This window comes from Carassius auratus, unplaced genomic scaffold (assembly GCF_003368295.1).
Source record: "Carassius auratus strain Wakin unplaced genomic scaffold, ASM336829v1 scaf_tig00217329, whole genome shotgun sequence".
Lineage (NCBI taxonomy): Eukaryota > Metazoa > Chordata > Actinopteri > Cypriniformes > Cyprinidae > Carassius > Carassius auratus.
Window position 1 is genome coordinate 187,133 of NW_020529007.1, and position 20,567 is coordinate 207,699.

At 40.0% G+C, this 20,567-nt stretch overlaps 1 protein-coding gene across 2 annotated transcripts in view; it reads right to left on the reverse strand.

Annotated features, from left to right (window-relative positions):
* The window catches only part of LOC113100666 (uncharacterized), an 81,425-nt gene that overhangs the window by 42,977 nt on the left and 17,881 nt on the right, over window positions 1-20,567 (reverse strand). The window contains exons 5-10 of one of the 2 annotated variants that reach the window (XM_026265290.1): window positions 19,035-19,112; window positions 18,704-18,763; window positions 17,197-17,277; window positions 16,977-17,005; window positions 16,465-16,533; window positions 16,043-16,329 (exon numbers count right to left, since the gene is read on the reverse strand). In XM_026265290.1, the coding sequence (XP_026121075.1) occupies window positions 16,489-16,533; window positions 16,977-17,005; window positions 17,197-17,277; window positions 18,704-18,763; window positions 19,035-19,112 (293 nt within the window). In that variant the 3' untranslated portion in view covers window positions 16,043-16,329; window positions 16,465-16,488. Of the gene's footprint in view, window positions 1-16,042; window positions 16,330-16,464; window positions 16,534-16,976; window positions 17,006-17,196; window positions 17,278-18,703; window positions 18,764-19,034; window positions 19,113-20,567 lie in introns of those variants that run through there. The other variant, XM_026265289.1, reaches the window with a different exon arrangement.

Here is a 20,567-nt window from a genome sequence, read left to right on the forward strand (position 1 = left end):
TCTCTTCTTACTCAGGTTGATCTTTTGATGAAAGACAAAAACCCATTGATTGTCTGTTTCTACAGATTTCTTCATTTCTTCAGATCTGGTGTGCATCCAGTTTTTGATTTATTAATAGTGTGATTATTAAAAACTACAGGAGCAGTTTATTAACACAGAAGCAAGAGATCAGTTAAACCTTGTTCACATTCATGTTACTAAACAAACACAGATGGAGAGAAGAAATGAAAGGAGTAGTGCTGATAGTATGAGAAGTGAAAATGAATGAAACAGTCTTTTATTCGATCAGTGGAAAGTCTGTCACTGTAATGAATGAAGAGTGATCTCTGCTTTTCTTTTGTGAATGTTTCTCAGTTTGCTCCTGTGTTTGTTATAAGCTCCATCAGATACTGACTGTTGAATCAGACTGTAATCTTGAGCATCTTCATCATCAGTCAGTGTTTCACATGTGTTTCAGTCTTTAATACAGCCTTTAACACATTTACATGAGGAAGAAGTCTTAATAAAATCACAATTATGACACTAAATTGTGAATATTGGATTGGAATTGAGATGAAAGTTTGAAATTGGGATTAAAAATGTATTGACACAAATTATAATTGTAGATAAATAGTTGAAATTGTAAATCACAAGTTTAACATACAGTACAGACAAATAAAGTCAGTGGGCATTAAACTTCACTAAACCTCTGTAAGAGTTTCTGTAGAAATCTGACAGAAATAAAGTCAGTCAGTAATGTGTGAAGCTAGTGTTTGTAGAATTGTTCAATTCTTCTCTGTTGAGATCTTGAGAGATTTAATGTCTTTTATTTCAGTTGATTTAATCTAAGACTGAAGTCACTTATAGTTGTGTTTCTGCTCGTCTTGAGCTTTTTTCAGTCTAATATTATTTCAGTTGATGGTCTTTGACTGATTCATTTCCTTTAATGTTAAATGTTTGTCATCCTGAGCTTCGATGTATTGCATCATTTTATGAATGTATTTATTTTTACATGACATTGTAGTACCTTCATCTTCTTTCTCTTCACAGAGATGCATTTTGGGGCCAGTGTCCTCCAGTTTTGAGGAAATAACAATCAATCAATAAACAAACACTACATCGCTTTATTCATGTCACAACATACTGTTCTCGTTTGCTCTCATAGTTTATTTATAGTTATAGTTATAATATAGTTTATTTATACCTTCACAAACAGAAAATAATTAATCAAATGGATGTTGTTTTAAAGCCATATTAGGCTATCTTACTTTTATTTTTATTTTTTTCGGATCACAGTAGAAGTGTCACAACCACACCTGCTACACTCCCAGGATCGGACACTTACGCCACACCCACTCGTCCCCAATCACCTGAATTCTAAACACCTGTGCATCATCACCAGCACCACATATAAAGCCACCAGTCACCATCACTCAGTGTCTGGTCTTGCACCGATCTCCTCACTTACCTGAACAACGTTAATCTACCTACCTGATCTGCTTTCCCCTCTTCATCCTCATCGGAACTTCTACTACCATCGTCTTCGTCTGAGTCACCGTCTGCACCACCACTCACCTGAAGGAAAGTAGTGTTGTTTCTGTGTCCTCCACGTGTCAAGATTCACCTGTGTCTGAAACCTCTGATTCACATTAAATACTGTTTCACTGAATCCTCTGTGTCCTCGTCTGTGTCTGACAGAAGACCAGACCCGATGCAGAGCTCTCCAGATACAGGCGAGGACCGCACCGCGGATCCCTTCACCGAACTGGTTAACGCTGTACGGTCCTCACTACTACAACAAACTCAACTTTCTGCTTCGACTATCACCGCTACACCGCCGGTCACTTCTTCAGTTGCCCCTGCGAGTCCCATGGCCAAACCTGCGACATACAGCGGAACGGCGGAGGATTGCAGCGGGTTCCTACTACAGTGTTCCCTCTACATGGAATCCAACGCTCATTTATTCACCACTGAACGCAGTCGAGTCGCATTCATCATCAACCTGCTCTCAGGTAAAGCTCTTCAATGGGCTCAATCTCTCTGGGACTCTAACTCCTCAGCTATCGGATCGGTAACAAATTTCTGTTCTCAGTTAAAATCCGTCTTTGGTCAACAAACTTCGGCCTTATCTGTCCATGATCAACTGTTTACAATTCGCCAACAGAGAGATGAATCCGTGAGTGATTATGCCGTACGCTTCCGTACACTTGCTTACATAAGCGGCTGGAATGAAACCGCCTTAATTACGGCATATCGTCACGGTTTGTGTGACAGAGTACAAGAGTTGATTGTGGTATATGAAGACTCACTGGGACTTGAGTGTCTAATCCAAAAATCCATTAGAGTTGCCCAGAGACTCACTGCCTGTCATCCGCTCACTCCCACTGTACTTCCTCCGCCCGCTATACCATCTGTCGCTCCTCCAGCACCAGAACCCATGCAAGTGGATTCTAACCATCTATCCACATCGGAACGTCAGCGGAGGATTAACACCGGCCTGTGCCTCTACTGTGGGGGAGATGGACACCTCTTACCATCCTGTCCAGTACGACCTCCACGCCCAGTGGTGAGTACCATCCATATTCCACCTCTAACTGCTCCTTTGGCTAAAACCTGGGTTACTTTAAGACATCTCCATTCTTCCGTTTCAGTACAAGCCCTCATCGACTCCGGTTCGGTGGGGAACTTCATCAACCGGCAAACATTAACTTGTCTAAGTGCCAAGCGTCATCGAAGCCCCGTCAAACTCAAAATAACAACAATACAGGGAAAACCGCTGGGCAAGGGTCGTGTCCATTATTTCTCCCCCACAATCATCCTCCGCGTGGGACTCCTGCACGAGGAAAACATTACGTTTATGGTGCTGGAGGAATCCACCGCAGACATCATCCTGGGACGCCCCTGGCTAAATCAACACCAACCTCACTTCCATTGGCCCACTGGTGAGATCCTGAAATGGGGACAATCCTGTCATCCTACCTGTATCACTCCCCCAACTAAAGTTCCCAAGGTCATTCCTCCCGGGAAGAAGTCATCCCTACCGGTCCAGTCCACATCAGTGGAAAGCCCCGACTCTGAGGCTGATCATGTCATCCCTCCGGAATATCGGGCGTCCCAGGATGTGTTCAGTAAGCGGTTGGCAACGAAACTTCCACCTCATAGGCCATGGGACTGCGCCATCGACCTCCTGCCTGGAGCAACCCTTCCTAAAGGACGAGTCTATCCACTGTCCATCCCGGAGCAGAAGGCCATGGAGGAGTACATACAGGAAGCACTCGCTCAGGAGTTCATCCGACCATCTACTTCCCCTGCCGCTTCCAGCTTTTTCTTCGTGGCCAAGAAGGACGGAGGCTTGAGGCCGTGTATCGACTATCGCCACCTCAACTCTCAAACCATCAAATTCAGCTATCCTCTTCCCCTGGTCCCAGCAGCATTAGAACAACTACGCGGAGCCAAGATCTTCACAAAACTGGACTTGAGGAGCGCCTACAACTTAATCTGCATCCGGAAGGGGGACGAGTGGAAGACTGCTTTCATTACCCCTTCCGGACACTACGAATACCGGGTCATGCCGTATGGGTTATCCAACAGTCCATCCGTCTTCCAAAATTTCATGAATGAAGTCTTCAGAGAATACCTTAACCAGTTCGTAATTGTCTACATCGACGACATCCTCATCTACTCCACTTCCAAGGAGGAACACATCCAACATGTCACGCTCGTACTCCGAAAACTCCGGGAACACCACCTCTACCTCAAATTGGAAAAATGTGAGTTCCACACGCCCTCAGTCCAGTTCCTGGGATACATCATCGACCCACAAGGCGTGAAGATGGACCAGGGGAAGGTGGACGCCATTACACACTGGCCTCAACCTGGTTCCATTAAAGACCTCCAACGCTTCCTGGGCTTTGCCAACTTCTATAGAAGATTCATCCAAGATTACAGTTTACTCAGCTCCCCTCTAACTTCTCCCCTCCGGAACCGGCCCAAGTCTCTGTCCTGGAACCCCGAAGCCACAGAAGCCTTCCACCGACTCAAGCAGGCCTTCAAGACTGCTCCGATCCTGGTCCACCCTGACCCTAAGCAACAGTTCATTGTGGAAGTGGACGCCTCATCAACCGGAGTTGGAGCAGTCCTATCCCAGCGGCAGGGGGATCCTCCAAGACTCCATCCATGCGCCTTCTTCTCGAAGAAGCTATCCCCGGCGGAGCAAAATTATGACATCGGTAACCGTGAACTACTGGCCATCAAGCTGGCTCTGGAAGAATGGCGTCATTGGCTGGAGGGAGCCCAGTTCCCTTTCGAGGTAGTAACAGACCACCGGAACCTGGAATACCTCCGTGAAGCTAAAAGACTGAATCATCGCCAAGCCAGATGGGCCCTGTTCTTCACGAGATTCAACTTCAAGGTCACATACCGTCCTGGCTCTCAGAACAATAGAGCCGATGCCCTCTCCCGTCTTCATCAAGCAGATCCTGAACCCGAATCTCCGGAACCAATCCTCCCTCCAGCCATGATTGTAAGTCCCATCCAATGGAACATTGATCATCTGATTGAACAAGAAAACCTTCAACACCCAGCTCCGCCGGGAGGTCCAGGAGGGAAACTCTTTGTCCCCCCTCAACATCGGATTACCCTCCTGGACTTAGTTCATACCTCTCCGGGATCTGGACATCCAGGCAGGAGGCGGACCCTCTCGCTCCTTCAACAACGTTACTGGTGGCCATCGATGGCTCTGGATACCGTCCGCTACCTCAAGGGATGCTCCGTCTGCGCCATAGCAGACACCCCTAGAAGACTCCCGGAGGGTAAACTGGTGCCTCTGCCCATTCCTGAACGTCCCTGGACCCATATAGGTATAGATTTCATGACTGACCTCCCCCTTTCTCAAGGCTACACCTGTATGCTGGTAGTGGTTGACAGGTTCTCAAAGTCATGTAAACTCATCCCCCTCAAAGGGCTTCCCACTGCATTTGAAGCGGCAGAGGCACTGTTCCACAATGTATTCCGCCACTTTGGCATTCCTGAGGACATCGTCTCCGACCGGGGTCCCCAGTTCATCTCCAGAGTCTGGTCCGCTTTCTTCCGTCTTCTAGGGGTGTCCGTCAGCCTCTCTTACGGATACCACCCACAGACCAACGGCCAGACGGAGCGTAAGATACAGGAGCTTGGGAGGTTCCTGAGGATATACTGCCACCGTAACCAGGACTGTTGGAGCCAGTACCTACCCTGGGCCGAATACGCTCAGAACTCCCTCCAGCAATCCACCACAGGCCTCATCCCCTTCCAATGTGTCCTCGGATACCAGCCTCTGCTCTTCCCATGGTCAGATGAGCCCTCGGAGGTCCCAGCGGTAGATCACTGGTTCCGACAGAGCGAGAGGGTCTGGGACTCGGCTCACGTGCATCTCCAGCGGGCAGTGCGGAGGCATAAGGAGCAAGCGGACGCTCGTCGAAGACCTAAACCGCAATACCAACCTGGACAGCGAGTCTGGCTCTCGACGAGGGATATCCACCTCCGGCTGCCCTGCCGTAAGCTGAGTCCCCGATACATCGGACGATTCACCATTGAACGGCAACTGAATGAAGTGACCTATCGACTCCAGCTACCTGCACAATACCGCATCTCACCCTCATTCCATGTCTCACTCCTCAAACCCTTCACTGAACCCTTGTCTCCTCCATCCACAGAGCCTGGTGATGATGCCGTACCTCCTCCTCCAGCCATCGAAGAAGACAACGACATCTTCCGGGTTAGAGCTATCCTCGACTCTCGACGACGGGGTCCACAATTGGAGTACCTGGTAGACTGGGAGAATTAAGGCCCGGAGGAGCGTTGCTGGGTTAATCGCAACGACATCCTGGACCCCAGCCTTCTCACTGACTTTAACCGAGACCATCAAGACCGCCCCGCTCCCCGTGGCCGAGGTAGACCCGTCGTCGTACAAGATCCCAGCCGTCAGGAGCCGCCCGTGAAGGAGGGGGTACTGTCACAACCACACCTGCTACACTCCCAGGATCGGACACTTACGCCACACCCACTCGTCCCCAATCACCTGAATTCTAAACACCTGTGCATCATCACCAGCACCACATATAAAGCCACCAGTCACCATCACTCAGTGTCTGGTCTTGCACCGATCTCCTCACTTACCTGAACGACGTTAATCTACCTACCTGATCTGCCTTCCCCTCTTCATCCTCATCGGAACTTCTACTACCATCGTCTGAGTCACCGTCTGCACCACCACTCACCTGAAGGAAAGTTGTGTTGTTTCTGTGTCCTCCACGTGTCAAGATTCACCTGTGTCTGAAACCTCTGATTCACATTAAATACTGTTTCACTGAATCCTCTGTGTCCTCGTCTGTGTCTGACAAGAAGACTATCCAAAAAAGAAAAAATAATTTAATAAATTGTAAAGAATTTCAATCTGAATAGAAACATAAAATTATCCCATGCAACTCATTCCATATTCTGCGTGTTCTGAAGGGAATGTGATAGAGATTGGTGAGGAATATAGAGAATATGTCATCTGTTATTCAGTGAAAATCTCCAGTCTTAAATCAAATGGTGATTCTTTCTTTACACTGGTGAATATCTCTGATCTCAGACAGTGTTATAAAGCCTAGAATGTGTGAAAAGAGCGCTCACTTTATAATCACTAAAAACTGTCACTCACTTCAGTTCATTATGATCTCATGATATTCAGTTAATAAGCTCTTTATCAGCTCAAAGCACATCAATCTCTTATTTACATCGTTTCTACACTTTCTTGAGCTTACAGAACTCAGCAGTGAGTGGATTTTAACTTAAAGAGACCTATTCTCCAAAAATCACTTTAACCCTTGAGTGCTCCTCATTCAGGTCAAAATTGACCAGAAACCTGAAATGTGACTTTTTTTTCTTCAGTAAAATCTATTTAATATATTTTTGTTTAGTAATATTTGTTCTTTATTTTGTATTTTGAGATAATTTGATGGTAATTATTAATAATTATACAATAATTATTATACAAAAAATTTCCATTGAAAATAGTACAAACATTTGTTTTTCTCTAGTTTTTCAATTTAAAATAGAGACTAGGCCTTTAAAATAATTTTTTAAGCAGCTTATCTCCTCCTCTGAGAGAAAAGAAAGAAAAACTGTAATCTTCTGGTGTAAACACTAGATGCCTGTATAGGACTCTATAGAGAGACTTTTGAATTCTCTAGTTGTTTTTATACATAATTATTTACTTTTATTAGGCTGTGGTTTTAAATGTATAAATGTATATCATGTCACAACCATGAGTCTATGTTACACCATCTTCCAGGGAAAGTTGTGGCCAAGTGGTTAGAGAGTTTGACTCCTAACCTAAGGTTGTGGGTTTGAGTCTTGGGCTGGTAACACCATGACTTTGGATGGGTTAAATGCAGAGCATGGATTCTCAGTATGGGTCACCATATTTGACTGTATGTCACTTCAGTTTCTGAGGAAATTATATTTTATAAATGTTTAGATCATTTTATTTGGCATCCAGCCAGATTTGTGAACAGCGTCAGATGTCTGACAGTGGTGACAGGCCAATGATGGAGTTCACATTCAACATGAATTCATCATATTTTTTTCTGGTTTTCAAGCCATTTTATATATTTAAATATATATATATATATTAAATACATAAAAGAGTGTTTAATTTTTCTAATAATGTATAAATACTAAATATACAGCATATATTGCTTTTGTGGATTGATATTCATCACTTCTAGCAGAAGTTTAGGGAACATAAGGGAACACATAACACTGGATAACACACATCAATACTATGCTCCTGCTCCGGAAGGAAACAGGATGGAGATCAAGGTAAACTGTATTTAATGTCTTCAGGAAACATGCAAGTATCTTCAGTTGAGTCTGAAGGTGAAGTACTAAACTGAGTGAAGAGATGGATCTCACAATCATACAGTCACTGCTGGGTTCATCAGTCATAGATCAATCCAGCTAACACACAGTGTTATAAACCAAGGGTTACATAGCTATTTATTAAAGAAACCAGAAGTAAAGAAGAGAAACTGGCATCTAAGGGAAGATTTACACAACAACGATACTGTAACGAGACGTCACTCGAAGTGGGATCCATAAGCAGGCTTTATTAACAATAATCAGGGTCAGGATCAGCAAACACAACAGTGTGGATCAGGCAGAATCGTGGTCGTTAAACAAAAGTCCAATAATCAATAGCAATAGTCAGAAGACAGGCAGTAACAATCGAAGACGGGGAACAGACAATATCAGCAACAGGTAATCAAACAGGTTATGAACACTCAGAAATGATCCCCATAGTAAACACAAGACCTCACGATGAACACAAGGAAACTGGGAGCTTTATACTGAAGACCAATGAGCTACAGCTGTAGCATAATCAGAGTCCAAGGATGGGGCTTGTGGGAAATGTAGTGTGAGTCAGTGTAGGTGAGTGAATGGATGTGTGTGTGTGTGTGTGTGTGTGTGTGTGTGTGTGTGTGTGTGTGTGTGCGTGTGTGTGTGTGTGTGTGTGTGTGTGCTAGTATTCGGGTGATGGAGCCCTCTGCTGGTCAGAGAAGGGAATCACGGGGTTCATCTCCATAACAGACTAAAAATGGAAGTTTTTCCCTCACGTTTTTGAAAAGTTTTGTGGACAGGCATCAGTTTTGTCAAAACAACCCCCATTCACACACATACATTACTTAAAAAGCTAAAAGCACTGTGTTATGCATTTACATTGTTACATTAGCACTGATAACATCAAGACAGAGCAGATAGCCGAGAGGGTGAGTGTGAGTGTAGGTAACATTGAAAAGTGACATGTGGAGGGTAAGTGATGTGTCAGGAACCATGTTGAGGTTAAGAGTGAGGAGGATTTGATCCGAGGTGTGCTGTAGAGTAACCAATACTTGATCAGTGGAGCAGTGTTGTGTGTAAATAAGGTCCAGCTGGTTGTCTGAGTTGTGATTAGTCGTAGTTTAGGGTGAACATACGTGCCGTTTTTCCCAGACGTGTCCTGGCCAGGATTACTATATTGCCTAAAATATCCAGGTTTTGTTTTCCTGTTTTAATTTCTTTTTTCAATTTGAAGCAGCGCTGCACAGACGATCGTCGCATGACATCAAATTACACAACAGAAAAAAAATTCAAAATTCAACAATTTTTATTTTAGTTGATATATATATATGTGTGTGTGTTCACCGTACAATAGTTAATACTCTCTTGAGATCAAATAGTGTGTAAGTCTGCAGCCTGAGGTTTATCTACTGTAGGTGGATGCTGAAGTCTTCAAGCAGTACTAGGGGAGAACCATCATCAGGAAAGATTGAGAGCAGCACATCTAATTCATCCACGAGTTGCCCAGTCGTCCTGAGGGTCAATAAACTACTATAAAATGGATTTTAAGAGAGTGGGTGATAGAGGCCGAATGTGATTCAAAGGAGCTGTTGATAACCAGAGATGGTAAATTATTAAATTTCCAATAATTAGAGATGAGCAGACGAGTACCTCCACCTCTTCCAGTCAAACGGGGGGAGTGGGAAAATGAGAAATTATTGAAGAGTGCTGCAGGTGTAGCAATGTCCTCAGGTTTGATCCAGGTTTCTATCAGGGCTATGAGGTTTAGTCTTGAATGACTCGTACAAGAAGCAGTAGTCTGTAGTACTGCGGTCGGGCAATTCCTGAGATCAATAGAAAAAGAAAGTATTGTATTAGTAGACATAGGGAAAGTGCACGAGCTGTTAGAATATGATTACAGTGTGATGTATGGTTCGTGAGTGGTAGTGATTGTAGTGATCTGGAAACACATAGTAAGACTTGTTTATAAAGCTGACAACAGAAGGGAAACAAGTGGCATTATTCATCCCAGGCCAGTATCTGGTGATGTTTGAACATGTAATATGCATGAATATGTCACCATTTTCACAATTATTTATTTGTAGTTCACACAAAAACAGTAACAGTATTGTTTTTCTTTTTCACTGTTGCTTGCACAGTTCTGTAAATGTGTTAGAAAAAAAGAAACACCCCCTGAATGTGTGAGAGTTCACCCCCATCAGTCCAAACTGGGTTCAGAGATCATCAGTTGTGTGTGGGTTAAGATGCCAGTTCCTCTTCTTTCTTCAAGCGAGTTTCTTTAATAACCTCTGCGGTCAAACACACTGAGTTCTCACAGCCAGAAATAACATGTTTCCAAACCTCAACAGTGAGATCACTGCTCTGAAAATATTAGAAAGAGACGTGACGTGCGCCAAGTATAGAAACACATACTGGGAATTTATTCTCTTCACCAAAATCATCTCAAGTGCTTTCACTGGACTGCAGTTATGCTTCATGAAAATCATTACATGACAGATTCAGATGATGAAAATGTGTTTCTGTTTAATAATCATTTGACACTCAGGATAAACTGGCAGATCCAGTAGTAATGAAAAGATTTATCGTGACTTAAATTCTTAAGACGCTGCGGCCTCATGTGAGGACATTATATTTGTGTGAATTTCTCTGAGACTGTTTTAAGTCTGGATGTCCTGCACAGAGATGCCAGATGATTGGATGTTTCACCGTGAACAAAATGTCTGAAATTAATTTAGTGACACTCTTATGGAAATATCATATATCATAATATCATATTTTGTAATTATCATTTAAATCAAATTTTTACATTGTGTGTCATAAATCAACATCTCAGGAAAATGTTATGGGTTTTTAAATCAAAATATGACTTTGTTATGATGTTGATTTCATAGATGTGCTCATATGAGGAGACTGGGACTAAAAGCATGAGACACAACAAATGAACAGAGAAATAAATTATATTTCAATATTCTGTGAAATATCATATATTATTATGAAGTCTTGTAAATTATTACTCCCATTATTACACTATAATAAACCCAATATTTAATTACAATTTCCCCCGAAAACACAATATGCAAATTAAATTTAGTTTATAGATATATGGTAAAAAAGAAAACCTTTTTATGGTCATTTTACACACATTTTGCAGAAAGAAAAATGGTATATTGAATCATTCTGTTATAACATAGTTGAGAATCATCTTTTTTAACAAAGTTTGGTAAAAACAAACAACAACAACAAACAAACAAACAAAAAAATCTTGAAACCTAAAAATGTATTGGTGATTTATTTCTATAGTTTTTTTCCTATGCATGTTCATTCAGGTCTTTTTATTATTTTAAAGAAATTGAGTCCTGATGTCCTCTACTGAGCATATAGCATAACAAATTAATTAAATATATATTCTATATATACCTTTTTCTCTGGTTTTAATAGACTAGCTTGTACAATGATGGACAAAATTGTTTCACTACAGTCATGGCCAAAAATACTGGCACCATTGGTAAATATGATCTTTTCACAGAAGGCTGTGGAAATTACTATTCATTGTTAATCCTTTGATCTTTTATTTAAAAATTCACAAAAATGTATTCTTTCATTGGATAATAAGAATTTAAAATGGGGGGGAACATCATTATTAAATAAATGTTTTTTTTTTTCTTTTCTTAAATCCTCGATGGACACAATTATTGGCACCTATAGAATGTTTTATGAGTAATATATCTCTGAAGTATATTCCCATTCATATTCACAATATTGAGCACTCCAGCATGATTATAAACATGAAATCATCCAGCTCTGGCTTCCTGTTTCACAGAAATATAAAGAGGAGGGGAAACAAAGCCCAAATGCCCTTAATCATCCAGCACAATGAGAAAAAACTAAGAATATATTTCTGATGTGCAGCAAAAGATAATTGAGCTTCACAAATTGGTGAAGTGGCTTTAAGAAAAGAGCTAGAGCAGTGAAAATTCCCATTTCCACCATCAGGACAATAATTAAGAGTTTCCAACCAACAGAAAATGTTACAAAACTGTCTGGAAGAGGACGTGTGTCTATATCTTCCTAATGCACAGTGAGCAGGAGAGTCTGAGTGGCTAAAGACTCTCCAAGGGTCACAGCTGGAGAATTGCAGAAAATAGTTGAGTCTCAGAAAACCTTTAAAAAAAAATAGTCAAACAGAACCTACATCTGTCAGGGAAAGGAACAGGATCCAACTGCGGTTGAATGAATGAGACGTTTTATTGAGAAACTCAGAGGACTTAATCCGTTGGAGCACGAGACAGTCAGCACTCTGCATGAACAGTCAGCTCGAAGATCCCTACGGCGACAGCCGCACAGCAGCGAGGAACAGGTGGCAGATCAGCACTGGGAAGCTGAAGCGTCCGAAGGCAATGCACAGGCGAGTCGAGACAGCCGCTTGGTTGATGTGGGCTACTGAGTAACGAGAGGCAAGGCAGAAAAAAAAAAAAAAAAGCAGGAACAGCAGGTCGACTAGATAGAGAAAAGACACAAAAACGGAGTCAGGCAAACTATGACAATCAACAAGAAGCTTACTGTAGCAACGCTTACGGACTGACACAAGATAGCAAAAACAAGGGTATGATAAAGGGAAGATAATCAGAGTAAGACAGGGTGCAGGTGAGGGAGAAAAAGTTAACAGGGATAACAAGAGGGGCGGAGAAAACATAGCGGGAATAGTGAAACACATGGCCAGCCAGCAAAACCCAAATCATGTGCTCCAGGACAGAAAAAGCCTCAGCCCCCACCAGTGGCGGCTCCAGACAATTTTGATTGGGGGGGCAATGGGGGGTCCTGGTCTTTTCAAGGGGGGTCTCATGAAAACCAACAAAAAATACAGTGGACATGGCTAATAACTGCATATTTCTGCTACTAAACAACAAAAACACCTTTGCAATGTAAACAAATGACAGGCTACATTTGTTATTCATATCCTTCACACTGCACTTTCATGTCAGGTATATTATGCATTTTTATTGACATTGATATTTTTACATTTATTTCCAGATAGATATTATTGAGTTTACAGGTTAAAGTGGTCTTGCTGTTGTAAACACTGTTGCTATTGTAGAAAAAATAATTGCATCACATTTAAAATATAATTATATTTTAATTCATTTCTGAATTGTTTTTATTTTTATAATGATAATTCAGAGAATGAGAAAATCTGAATAAGCCTTACCAGTGTTGTGATAATTATTTTTACGTGTTAAAAATAAATAAGTACTGTAATATAATAAAAGTTTATTCAAATAACATAAAGACCAGACCCTTCGATGCCTGTGAAACTTTTCTCCCTCAAACAACACGCTAGTGTTACTTCTACACTACAGGCTACACACAGCAATATAAACAACGTATCTGCATGTTCTCACATCACATCGTTCTTGTAAAATAATAATAAGTAAATAAACACCAAAATCACTTCGCTGAGAATGAAACACCACTTACCAGCTGCCACGATGTTTAAAATATCCTCTAGCAATTAAAAAATGCGCGTGCAGCATGAGGGATCTTCCCGGTTGGATGAGGTCGTAGTCAGGTGAACGGTCATCATGTTGGTCATTTTATTTACGGCTAAATTATTATTAATAAATTGTACTAATATTATGATTGGGCGTGGGCAGGCATTCACAAAAGTGTATGTTATTACAAAAAAAAATTTGAGGAAATTTTGCTTTGACAAAAGGGCACTTAAGGGGCAAAGGAGCAGGTGCTCAAGTGAACCGGTTCTTTCGGACAATTCGATCAAATAAACCAGTTGAAGAAAAATGGTTCACCGGTTCTTTTGCGCTCGATGTAATGCCGTCATTGGCGATGATTGCCCTTCATTCAAGCCTTTGGTTTACCCGCGCTTATAACATTAGCACAGAATCAGTTCAGAATCAATCACCAAAAGAATCAGTTCGGTTCAGATGCGCTCTGTGTCAGTCTGCTTCACACTGAATCACGCATGCGCAGTTATCATCAGCTCATCGGTTCTCGAATCGGACGCGTCCGACAGAAACGGTTCTCGGTTCATTGTATGAATAAATGTCGAAATAATTATTATTTATTATTGTTCTGCGTAGTTTTAAGAGAAACATTTTTGGATCTTTATCCCGAGTATATATATTTTTTAATCAGGAAGAGGCTGGGGGGTCAAATGGGGGGTCAAGGCATTTTTTTGGCAGGGTCTTGAGACCCCCCAAGACCCCCCCTGGCGCCGCCGGTGGCCCCCACTGAGATCATGACAACATCACCACATGTTGTTTGGGAGGGTTACAAGAAAAATTATTCTAGCTCATCCAAAAACAAATTAAAGCATCATGAGTTTGGTGAACACAGCGATAAAAAGTACCCCATGTGTACAATGAAATATACTGATGTATTTTTGATGTTGTGGGCCTATATTTCTGCTGGAGGTCCTGGACATCTTGTTTAGACACATGGCATCATGGATTCTATCAAATACCAACAGACACAAAAATCATTAAGTGACTGACTCCGTTAGAAATCTTATAATGACCATGTTTCTATCTTCCAATTGTACATTAATCCCAACACAAACCCTCAAAAACAACAAATAAATGGGTCACTGAGCAAGAAACCAAGCTTCAGCTATAGCCATTCCAGTCCTCTGACCTGAACCCCAAGGAAAATGAGAGGAGTGAACTGAAGAGGAGAAGCAGCAACATGGAGCTGTGAATCTAAAGGGTCTGGAGTGATTCTGGATGAAGGAATGGCCTCTGATCTCTGATCTCTTGTCAGGTGTTCTCTAACCTCATCAGGCATTATAGGAGAAAATTTAGAGCTGTTAAAATGGAAAATGGAGGGTTCAAAATGTATTGAATTAAAAGGGTGCCATTAATTGTGGCCAATGTGTATTAGAGGGGAAAACTAAATAAAAAAAACACATGTAAAACACAGTTTTCCCCATTTTAAATTATTATTATCTGATGAAAGGATAAATTTTAGTGATTTTTTTTTAAATAAAAGATCAAACGTATTAACAAAGCTGATTAATTTTCACAGCCTTCTTTGATCATATTTACTTTAAGGGTGCCGATATTTTTGACCATGACTATATATATATATTCATTATACATACACACACGTTTCACATAGGTTATTTTATTATTGACAAATAAAACACAATATTGCAAACAGCTGCTCAAATGATTCAAACACCAGATTATCATTGCTGTCTCATTGTGATAAACACTTACTGTACATCATCATGTAGCTTTGCCTGTTCTCATAATTAGTGCAAGCTGATTAATGTTAATTATATCCAGAATCAGGTAATCATTTCACTGGTTTTTCAAAGCAAAACTGGATTGGATGACAATGATCTACAGGTGCTGGTCATATAATTAAAATATCTGATTTCCGAAGGAAATACAAAATATACTTTCATGAGAGAACATAACTTTGGACCACTCAGCAGCAGTCCAGTCCTTTTTGTCTTTAGACGCTTCTGACACTGTCTGTTGTTCAAGAATGGCTTGACACAAGGAATGCGAAGCTGAAACCCATGTCTTGCATACGTCTGTGTGTAGTGGTTCTTGAAGCACTGACTCCAGCTGCAGTCCACTCTTTGTGGATCTCCTCCACATTTTTTATGCAAAGGCCTTTGCAGGTGTTTTGAGTTAATTAGCTGATTAGAGTCTGGCACCAGGTGTCTTCGATATTGAACCTTTTCACAATATTCTAATTTTCTGAGATACTGAATTTGCGATTTTCCTTAGTTGTCAGTTATAATCATCAAAAATTAAAAGAAATAAACATTCTGAATATATCAGTCTGTGTGTAATGAATGAATATAATATACAAGTTTCACTTTTTGAATGGAATTAGTGAAATAAATAAACTTTTTGATGATATTCAGAATATATGACTAGCACCTGTAGATATTATGGGTGCTCCGATCGGCCGATCGTTATGCGCATCTCGTCAGTAAAGCCGGTTCTCTAATCAGCGGTTAATTCCATCAGGTGCTTGATTTCACATAGAGCAGCTGTTACTACACAGAGCTGTTGTTAATAGAGAAGATGCGCAAATCCACGTTCATTTTCAGCGTTTATTGGCGCATCTTCTCAGTTAACAACGGCTCTGTGTAGTAACAGCTGCTCTATGTGAAATCAAGCACCTGATGAAATTTACCGCTGATTAGAGAACCGGCTTTACTGACGAGATGCGCATTAACGATTGGCCGAATAAACTGACCAGAATCAGCAATAACTACTAATAAATCAGGGCTGGTTTCTTAATGTGAAAGACACTGCTATTATTATAATGGCACTGAATGAAATCATCAGGAGTCACGGTTCATTCTCCTCTGCTCGTGTGGTTTCTGTATAATTATTTGTCTGATTTGTGATGGTTCTTGTTCACAGAGGCATAAAGTTGACTGCAGTTTTCCTGAGCTCCAGCTTTTGTTCCTCTGATGGAAGCGTAAGTCACTTTATCATCACAGCGAACCTGAATCAACATCACAGTCTCTGTTTCAACCCACAGTTATTACAGAATGAGGTTTGAGCTCAATTCAAGACAGATTTATAGAAGAATAAAACTAATACAGGTTATGTTGAGGAAGATCAAGAAGTGTTTGCTCACCTTGTCCTTTGTGGATATGTTTTATTACTGCGCGCAATAAATAATATAAGTCACATCATCTGTCTGCTCCTAAACACGAGTGAAAATATATCAGATCAAGCTGTTAAAGCTCATCCATCACTACTGTGTGAAGAAGACTCATTATTTTACTGCTAATGTTTAGCTCAAATATCTGTAAAAACTTCAGGTTCAGTGAAAATCTACATGAGATTATGATGAACGATCTAGTGACAGGAAAATGACCACAGCAACTGTCAAATACACACAAATATTAAAATATACATGAATTACTGAAGATGAATCATATTGTTCACTGTGATCAGGACGAATGGAAATGTTGATTGTGTCATTGTTTCCTTTATATTTCTTTCTATCTGTGAGCTTTAAAGCAGAAACAGTAGAAATACACTAACTTGTGCTGATCTAATGTGAGTAATAAGAGTGTGATATTTCAGAGTCAGTCTTCTGTGGAGCTTATGGTTATTAATAACTCATAGATCAACAAAACTCACCACAGAGTCATCAGTCTCTCTTCTGACATCTGAAAAATAATGAAATGAGAACAGTTATGATCAAACTGTCTCTAATGAAGATGACAATCAGTTTCTAAAAGAGTCTAGAAGAATTCTAGTGCTGGAATAGAAACATTATTTCTGTTAACTCTATGATTTCTCATAACTTCTTCAAAACTTTGCCTGCTGTTACAGAATATGAGAAACTGTAAAAACTCACCGGCTCTTTTTTTACGAATCAGCCAAAGAATCAGAGCAGGAAGAAGAAGAGCGACCGAAACACCGACAACAATCACAATCACTGAGAGAGAGACGATAGAGAGACACGACTGTATTACTGTGTTTCACCAAATATAGAGAGATAACAGACTATCAATAAAATGATAAATGACACATTTAACAGCATGCAGTACTTATTGTGATTTTATGGTAAGTTTATTACAGCTGTGTTTTTCTCTGAGCTGCTGTCACTTCATGGTTCAGTAGATATAAAGTCTACATTATCTGAAAGCTTACAGTAAAAATAGTTAATTAAAATGTATTAAACAGCTGGTCGAGCAACACTGTGAACACTGCATTAATAGTACCATGTTATTAATAATGACCTTCTCTACGGTCACTTTCACTACAGTTAGGGTGACCATTCGTGTCATTTTTACAGGACAGGTCCTTGCCAGGATTTCTATATTGCATTATATTTCCAGGTTTTTCTCTGTTTGCGCTCCACAGATCGATCGTTGTATGACATCTATGCACCGTGAGAGCTATAGAAAGCAGACGGCTCTGTTCGAATCGCTTTCGCTGTACTTTGATTTCATTCACGATCTGTGCAGCGCTGCTTTAAGATGAACACACACACCTCATATCACTGATCTATAATAGAGAAATTATTGCTAGTCTTGTAAATGACAAGCAGCAATCTGTTTCTGGATATATTATGTGTCAGGTAAATTCACCCATTAACCACACGGACCCTTTAAACCCATGTGAATTTCAAGTTAAGCTTTTATTTTTATAAACATTTATTTGACACTTGAGTAACATTTTAAATTCAGATTAGATTAAGACTTTTTGTGGCACTTCAAGAAGTTTCAAATATTTAAATTCCAGCCATACTTACAGTAAATCTACAGAAGAACAAATGTTTCAGCGGAGAAATAATGCTGGTTTCTGTTCTACTAATAATCAAGCTGGTGTCTGATATACAGTGTTGCTATGGACACCGGTGAATATTAGGGGATATCTGATGGCTGAATGCTACAATCGACCAATCAGAATCAAGTTTTTTAGAGAGTTGTTTATACGAAATATGATATTTAATAAAGATACTTTTCACATAACAGTATTAGTCTTCATATTTAAAGATTGTAGATGAAGTACAAGAGAATGAAATTATAAAATGAATATATAAATTACAAATGAAGCATGTCTTGAGTTAAAGTTTGAGTTAAAGAGGACTTGATACATTTACTGTAGATTTTAGTGTGATTCTATTGTGAATTCAGTGTGATTTTACTGTAATTTCAGTGTCTGAAACGAAGATAGTGATACTAGTATGATTCTAGAGTGAATTCAGTGTGATTCTAATGTGAATTCAGTGTCTGAAATGAATATAGTTATTCTAGTGTGAATTCAGTGTGATTCTAGTGTGAATTCGGTGTCTTGAATGAAGATAGTGGTTCTAGTGTGAATTCAGAGTCTGAAACGAGGAGGATGTACAAACATACCTTTCCAAGTGATTGGTGCGGTGTCTTGACTCAGTGTTGTTTCTGTAGTTGAAGTTACAACTATTAAAACATGATGGAAAATAGAGATATCATACATTTGTGCATGAAGACAGCATTAAGACATTTCTTTAACACAGTGCTGTAATCCAGAAGTTTATATCAGTTATGCTGCTGAAAGCTGTTCATATTAACATGGAATGACTTTAATAAATGCTCACTCTATGAGTTTAAACATTTAAACATCTGACCCTCAATTCTATCATTGACATACAATGAAAAATGTTTACATCAGCTTTTATATGGGGATAATAATACAGAACGGCATCCATACCCTGTTGATCAGTAAATCCAGATGGGTGTGCAGCTGCAGTCCTCTCAAAGTTTGGGGTGTTTAATGGTTTCTGATTTTCTGTACAAATAAAGGATGCATTTTTAGTTCACATACACCACATTTTGAAAAAAAAAAAAAAAACATTTTATGGTTTAGATCACTACTATTTCACAATGTCAATATCTATGAAACTGTCAGAGAGTCAAACTGATCTCTGAAAGTTTTCTCTAATCTTCATTTGTTTGAAAAGATTGTTTTCCCAGAACAGGCCATGTGTCCAATGATAAATGTCAAGGCCTTTAACATTTAAATAAGTCTTTTTTTTCTGTAAAGCTGTTATCTTAGGGGATCAGGAGTTAAATAGAGGATCTTATAGAGCTGATGTATCTGATTTCTCAAACCGTTATTCATTATCTCAGTCAGTTATCATTATTAGACAATTAATGCACTCAGAAACAATGAAACATTATAAAATAAAGATAATTGTGAAAAATTCACATATCAGGCTATACAAAAATCCCCCGTGAACTCTATGGGCGCCGCCATCTTGCCTGCCACCATTACTGTGTGCCTGTGAAGTGTGACGGTGTGACACTTGCCGGTGCCCTCTAATGACATTTCAATGAAAGTGGATCCTGCTCATTAAAGAAAATGTCTGGTGAAAGGGAAGAGTGGGTAGATGATGTCAGGCAGTGGCCAAAACTAACTGATAAAGGTAATTTATTGACAACATAATGTAATAATGTTAAAAAATGTCATGCAATTAAGAAGTGTATTAATTGATGACAACAATAAAAACCGAATGGTGTCATTACTAGCTGTGTTGCTAATATGTTCACAAGCTTCACAAGTTTCAAATAACTATTAAGCAATCCTTAATAATATTCTTGTTTGTCATAACACGACCGATCCTGTCCATTTAGGACCGACCCAATTAATAATTTTTCCCCTTTTAGTCCAACCAACTTGCCGATTGTAATTGCGTTAAGGCCCACAGATTTCTTTTTACTCTTCACACAACTAATACAAATGCAATAAAATGTGAAGCACATGCATTTTCACACGCTCTCAAGCCACACATCCATTTTCTCCGCTCGACCAGGAAATCTGTGTAATCCGTATGGCCGTAAACATGGGCAGTCAATGTGCAACAAAGGTTCGTGAATTTCACAAATGGTTTCATTCCAGGACTGTAGTTTTGTGCTGTTGTTAAAACAGCCAACCACATAACACGCTCTTCTCGGCTTCACTGGACAGCATATGTAACGTTACTAAAAAACAATAAATAAAAATACGTTTTCGTACAGCTAAAATCTGCTACAGCCGCCTACAGGACCAACACGCTACTTCTGCTAATACCTTAGCAGCAAGGCACGCAGTAATGACGGCGCTGCTTTACTTCCTTGTTTCGCCGGATTTGTGTATATCTAAAAAAATGATTTTGCCTTGACACAGACTGCATGTTTTATTTTGGATATAGTGGTCAAACATGAAAAACATATTTTCCACATTTCCAGGAAATTTTTTTTAATT